The sequence below is a fragment of the Apaloderma vittatum genome, unplaced genomic scaffold, assembly GCF_000703405.1.
Source record: "Apaloderma vittatum isolate BGI_N311 unplaced genomic scaffold, ASM70340v1 scaffold26913, whole genome shotgun sequence".
NCBI classification, from domain to species: Eukaryota; Metazoa; Chordata; class Aves; order Trogoniformes; family Trogonidae; genus Apaloderma; species Apaloderma vittatum.
Genome location: NW_009709257.1, coordinates 4,085 through 10,872, shown reverse-complemented (window position 1 = coordinate 10,872; position 6,788 = coordinate 4,085). Strand labels below are relative to the sequence as shown.

Below are 6,788 nucleotides of genomic sequence, written 5' to 3'. Positions count from 1 at the left end.
TGACCTCCAGCTAGGCAGGAAGAAGAGGATGCTGAAGGAGAGTGGGAGCACCCAGGAGCGGTCTGGCTCCTCCACCAAGGACAAGCTGCCTGCCAAGAAGGCCAGTAAAATAAAGCATTTGGAGGTCAGTGCAAAAGCTCCCGCCACCCGAAAACAGTCTGCCATGGAGAGGAGCAACAAGCTGGCTAGAAAAATGTCTTTGAAAGAGAAGAGAGCCCCGAAAAGGCAGCTGGAGAAGCTGCGTCTCCCCATGAGGAAGGGCAAGGAGAACACGAGCAGACGAGCCATGCTGCTGCCTGGCCATGAGGAACTGGCCAAGTCTCTGAAGCAGAAGCCCCTGGGGGAGGCGTCCACACGGTCGCAGAAGATGGCCAACAAGAAATCCAGCAGTGGGAAGACCCTGACGAGGTCCATGAAGAAGATGCAAGAGAGCAGCGGGTCACAGGGCAAGAGGAAGCTGAGGGTGAAAGTGGACTGTTCACACAGCAAACGCTCACGACTGGACCCGAAATAGCAAAGAACCGGTAGCCATGTACAAAACTGATGTATAGTAGTAACCCTTTACCATGCATTAACTAAAGCTGCTTTTATAAGCTGTAGCAAGCCTTTAAAAATCCGCAGTTAAAGGATAACGCCCGTGATTTTAGGCATCGGCAGATGTGTCTTGAACAGAGAAGAGGTTGGCCTGTCTGGCTCTGCTGTTCAGAAGGAAGTCTCTGCAGTTTGAACGTTCCATGGGTTTTTTTAAACTTGGAACCAGGCAGTTTTAGTTAAAAGTACAGTGCCTTATTTATCACTTTAAAAATAAAAATAAGAAGCTTGTCTGTGTGATTTGGAGGCTTGCGTTTTATACTTGAGGCACAAGCACTTGTACTGTAGCAGAAAGAAAACCACCTTCGTGCACATGAAGTAGCTTTTGGCAGCCTTTGGGTGCACGCAAACATTTCCCTTTCCTTCAGTCCTCCTTCTGTCTGTCTCCTTAGTGGCATTTAAAGCAAAACCAAAACCGTTTCCCATCACCGAGGGAGAGCGGGGTGAATCTGTCCTTTGTCGGTTCGTTAGTAGCAGCTAGCTGCTGGTGTCCCATACTGTTACCTGCATAAAAGTATTAATTAGCTACTGGTGTGAGTACTGCTGATGGCTGCCTCACGCCCCCATTGCACAGCCGAGGGGGTGCGGACGTCCCGCTCAGGCAGCGGCAGTGAAGGAGATGCTGTGGGTACCAGGCTGCTGCATCGGCTGCTGCCGGGCAGGCGCACTGGGCTGTATCCGTCTTTTGTTTCTTGCTGGTTTCAGGGATCGGTTGGTCCTGCCGTGCCCTGCTTCTGGAGAAATCTCCTTCTCCTGTTTTGCTGCGCTCGTGGTGATTTCTGTGGTCTCTGACAGCAAATGTTTCTGCAGCCTCTTCGCGAAGGTTGAATCTCTCCCTTCTGAGGGGCTGGAGCTCCTGCTGATGCTGGCGCTCTGCAGAAGGGGAGCCCTGGCCCTCACCCTGTGCCCTTGTGCATGTCTTGCCTAGCACCCGCCTAAGCCAGGATTCGCAGTTGGAATAGGGCTGGGATAAGGGACTGACTTATGTTTATTTTTTACTGTAATTTGTGCTTTGTCCTTTAACTAGCAAGGTGCGGTCGGTTTGTCCTTGCTTGTGTCTGGTGCTGTGGAGTCTGAAAGCGGCCAAGCCTCTGCCCTGACCTAGACGACACCTTTGCAGGGCTCCTCTGCAAACCTCTGCGGTGCGTTTAAAAGCCAGCTGAGGGTCTGCAGTGACAGGACAGGGTCCCGGTGCCCAGCACCTAAAATAAACCTGTTAGGAGTGCACAAAGCATGTGGGCTCTGCTGGCTCTGCCGAGACGATGAGCGGCTAGGAAGTGGACCGCTGCGGTCGGTGCCTGGGGAGAGGGCCCTGCTCAGCCACTGCATCTCCACAGCTTCTCTGTCGTGTTGCTGCACAAAGTCCGTTTGCGTGAATCCAGATACGAGCCTCCTCCTGAGCAGAGAGCGGCAGTACCCGAGAGGGCTCCCCGCAGGCCCTGAGGCCCCCCCAACCTTTAACAGGGCTTGTGGGTCCTTGCTCAGCTCCTTCTCCCTGTCGAGAGTGAGGCTCCAGGGCAAGCCACGCATTCCAGAGACACCTGCCCTGGGGGCAGAGGCTAGAGAGGGCTCCACTGCAAAGGGAATTGCTTTTCACGGTTAGCATTGAACCAGTAGGCTGGAGGTGGGAAGCAGATAATTGTCTTTAAATCTTTCATTGTACCCCTTTGGTACAGAGGATGGAACAAGGCGTTTGAGATTCACACACCTTTTGCAGAGCATCTCTGGCTCTTTTGCAGGTATTCCCTTCCCCCGGTGCTGATGCACACAAGGCTGCAGCACATTTTTCTCTTACTATGAAATGGCTGATTTCTAAAAAAAAAAATAAAAAAATACTTTACCTTTCCTTTGAATCATGCTAGAATAAGTTAACTCTCTGAACAGCTAGGAAGTGATTAAATCTAGCCTGTCAGTCCCTGTACAGATTAATATGAAGTTATCTATTACTTTAATTTTTACTGCATGCATTAAATATGTCAAACATTCCATCAGAAAAGATTAAAAGTGTTTCAGGAGAGGTGTGAGGCAGGAGGGCAGTTAAAGGACCGATCTGTACCTTTCTTACAGGTTGTCTTTCTCCTCTAGCCTCTGGCTGGAGCAGCCTCGCCACAGGCATGTGGGCGCAGGATTTCCCCTTTCCCCTGGGCCAGGTGTGCATGTGAGCACCCCTCATACCTCTGCTCCTCAAGCTGCTCCTTTGCAGCAAACCCTCTTTTCCCCACCCTCTTTCTCCATCCTTCTCCATTGTTCCTGCTGGGCTTTCCCTCTCTCTTGCTCTCTGATTTTTTTAGCTGCTGGCTGCTCTGCTCTCCATCTTCTGTGCTTCTGGGAGTGGGAAGCTCGTTAGGATAAAAACCTTGACAAAGCAAGTGGAGAGAGGCTTTCTGGATGGGGTGCTGCCGCTCCAGCTTCCTGGCTGCCTTCCCCAGGCCGTGGCTGGATCCGCAGGCTGAGATTCCCAGCAATGTCCCTGCCAGGCGTCAGGTCCAGAGAGGAATAGCCTGGTCCCGTCGCAGGGAGAAATCAGAGATACTAAAAGGACAACCATATTTGTCCCACCCTTTTGAATTTCTAGTCTCGGTCTGTAGTTTTCCGTCACGCTGCTGCATTTCAGTTTGGTTGGGTGGAGATGTGGGGAAGGCAGGTCCCCGTGGGACAAAGCCCTGTCAGCAGACGCTGTGAGGAGTTGCAGGGCTCCAGGAGGGAGCGAGGTGGCCTTGGCTATGCTGGCCAGTGTGTGGCTATGTGGCCTGACACTCAAAGCGCCCGCAGCTCGCCCCAGGCTCTGTTCGCCTTCAGCCAGCAGCTCTGTCCCTCCCTGTGGGATGCCAGAGGTGTTCAGCAAGCCTTGGCTTTCCCATGCTAGATCTCGCATGCCCTGAGCAAAAAGTCATATGAAATCTGTGCAAAGAGCCTACCAACTTTTAGCAGAAGCTGGGCTGTGTCTCATGGGTGTAAATCTGAATTTCTGTACTCTTTAATGAGGAAAGGTTGTTTTTGTGTTAGAATGGGGCTGAAAAGAGCATTTGAAGCTGGGCTGAGAGTTGTTATTCTTGTCTTTGGAAAGCAAATTAAGAGAAAGCAGATAGTTCTGAAGTTTTTTTCAGAGAAAACCATTTTTAAATAGAATTGTTGCAGGCTGCTGCCTGAGACCAGCCCAGGCCAGGCGTGCATTGCCTGTCCCTCGTGGGCCCCTGGCTCAGGGGGCAGATGGCGGAGCAGCACCTTGGGCATCCGTGGGGACACGGAGCAGTGGGTTTGCGGGAGGTGCACACACTGGGGAGGGTGAGATGATCTGGGATCATGTCAGCAGGGCTCCCCCTGGATCCCTGCTCTGCTGTCCTCGGTGTCAATCTGTGTCACTGCAGCTTCTGCAGGGCTCATAAACCCTGCCTGGAGCCGCTCTGCTCTCTGCCTCCTCCTGATGACTCCCCCTTATTTAAATATGACGAGTTTGAGGAAAAACAGAGGGATTCTTCTCCACATTGTGCTGTTTGCGAGGAGCTGGCAGGAGCGTCTCCTCCCACAGCTGCTGCTCTGGGTGGGGGGTTTGACTTGTGCAGTAGTTTTAACGGAGAGCAGGCTTGTTTGCCAAGGGATGGGTAGGGTGAAGCCATCACCAATGGCTGAGTTACTGCAGCCAGCACTTGGGGCAAGACCTCTCTAGCCCACCTGGCAGTGGGAGTATTGGTGCTTTAGTACAAGTTCTCTGAATTACAGGTTTGTGCAATCCTTTCGCTTACCCCAGGGAAGGATGCCCCAGCGGGGAGGTAGGCCAGGCTGTCATCTCTAGAAAAGCATTAAGGCTTTCAGCTCTGAGAAAACCCCCAGCTCCTTGCAAGGCTCCTTTCCTTGCCATCATGTTCCCAAAGATGCTGTCTTTGGCCCCTCTGCCTCTGCAGTGTGTTCTCCACTTGAAACCAGTAGTAGCTGCCAGGTCTTGGAGATTGCAAGACCTGCTTTTAATGTGCTTCACACTTCCTTTTGTGAGTGCTTTCCTTTGGGGCAGGAAGGAGGAATGCTGCTATTTGCTAGAAAATTAAATTTCAGTTTAATTTGCCAGCAAATTGAAGGGTCTGCATGTGAGGTAGCTGCCTGGCAGGGTGGCATTGACTGGGTAGCTCCATTTTCCTTATCAATACTGAGATGTTTGAATTTTTTCTTCTTTTTTTCTCCCAATCAGTACTCGAGCTGCATTATTCTCTTAGCAATTTACTTCCCGATTTCCTCTCTCCTTGCAGCCACGTTTCAGCTAAAATGGTGCACAAGAGACACAAAAATAAGTAGAGGTAATACCATATACATATATATATATATAACCTGTTGCTTTTCGTTAATGGTTTGGGAAGCACACTACTCACTTCGTGTGTCCTGCAGCAAGGCAGCGGTGAGGTGTGCTGTCGAGGCACAGCCCCTGCTTTAGAGCAGCCTGTTTCCAATAAATGCAGCTTCTGCACCATATGAGGGATGCACAGGGACTTACACATGATCTTAACTAGTGGAAGGAAAGAAGCAACATGATTTATCGCCTTATGGCCACACGGGCATCGAATGCGTTTCCGCTGGCTACTGTGCAGAGCTGCCCACTGGCACTACCACAGTGCCATCCTCAGCTCTGCCGCCTCATTGCGCTCTTCCTCCTCTGGGCCATCCCTCTGCTTCCTCAGCTTCGGATTTCAGCCCACAAAACAGACTTTTCCTCTTTCTGTTACTTTGGATTTCCTTTCTGGCCATTTTCTCATGTTAGTCTTGAAATGAGTCTCCATCCCAGCTCCCCAGTCCATGTAGCAGGAGCAGCCTCTTCATAGCTCTGCACCTCCACAGGTGACCTTATTGTCCCTTTGCTGCCAGCCCTTCTCTCCCGCTTGCGTATTTACCTTTTCCTCTCTTACTTTGTAGTTGGCAGCTCCCAGTCTTCATGCTTCACATGGCCAGGAACCTTCCATCTTACCTAACCTCCGGGAGGGGCTGGGTTTGCCGAGCTCAGAGTCAAAATTTATCAGTTGAGGGCTGCAGAAAGAGCAGTTTGAGCCCAGGATGGCTCGTTCAATCCGTGGCCATTAGGCTACTGTCTAGCAGTGCTAGCCTTGGAATGAGTTTCTCTGCTGATGCGGTGCGTGCAAAATATCCAAGGTGTGCCTGTGTTTATATACATCACTAACGAGCTTGTGTTTGCTGCGTACGTGGAGTTTCTGTGTTCAACTGCCAACATGTCGGTGAGATGCATTTGCAGCAAGCCTTCTCCAAAGAGCTGTTTTTGCCAGCCCTGATGCTTTCAGCAAACTTCACGCCACGTCGCTGATCATCCTCCAGAAGCCGGGAGAGTGGGATGAAGCCGTCCCTGCTGCCCTCCGAGATGCGTGGCTCTGGACCGAGCAGGCTGACCAGCCTGCCTTTTGCTGGTGTGCGGATGAGCAAGGCTGCATCCCAGGCTCCAGCCCAGCTGCTTATAGGGCACCGCTGGAAACACCAATGTTTCCAAAAGCTCTGCCAGCTCCCTGGAAATAGAGATGCAGTCTCAGAAGGACATGGCTGTACCGCTGCCCTCTTTTTAAGACTTGCTGATGGACAATTTCTCCCTCCAGCTCGTATTCTTTCAGCCTGACAACTGCATTTCCAGTTGAAGGTGACTGGGAAAGCCGTGGTCCCCAGCCTGCCGCAGGCGTGGGCAGTGCCTGGGCAGCAGGTGTGTGCTGACCTCCAGCACGGACTCTCGCCCTTCCCACATGTGGGGGGACGAGGGCTGAGCCCCAGCCAAGGCATCCTTGGGTTCTCTTCCTTGAGCCTGAATGGCCTGGGAGCGAGGTGGCGGTGGGCTCCCTCCTGCCAGGGAATGCTGCTGCAGCTTTTCTTGTAGCACTAGGATTTTTGAGCAAACCACGAGGCTACGATGTCCCTGTATTGCGCGTGTCCCCCTTACCCCCCACCAACCCTGTGTGTCGTAGCATCCGTTCAGCCCATCCTTTAGCTTGGTGGTTGTGAAATGAATCCATCTGTTCTAAGATGTTCTCAGGAGTTCTTGTTTGTATTAAGCTCACCCCTAGGCTTAGCAGAAGTCACGGTCCCCATCCTTCTTCCTCCCCTCCCCGCGGAAAAGCCCTCTCTTTCACAAGCACTTCCACCCTCTCCCCAAAGGGTGCTGGGGCAGGGGGGAAACGGGACATTGGGCGGTTTCGATTCAGGGCATGTTGGCCGCT

General features: G+C 52.1%; 1 protein-coding gene across 1 annotated transcript in view; it reads left to right on the top strand.

Annotated features, from left to right (window-relative positions):
* Window positions 1-514, top strand: part of LOC104271991 (chromosome unknown open reading frame, human C10orf12) — a 4,599-nt gene extending 4,085 nt beyond the window's left edge. Inside the window, 1 exon segment of the mRNA XM_009866854.1 lies at window positions 1-514. This exon segment is cut by the window's left edge and continues 332 nt beyond it. Within this exon segment, the coding sequence (XP_009865156.1) occupies window positions 1-514 (514 nt within the window).
* Window positions 515-6,788: the final 6,274 nt, after the last annotated feature.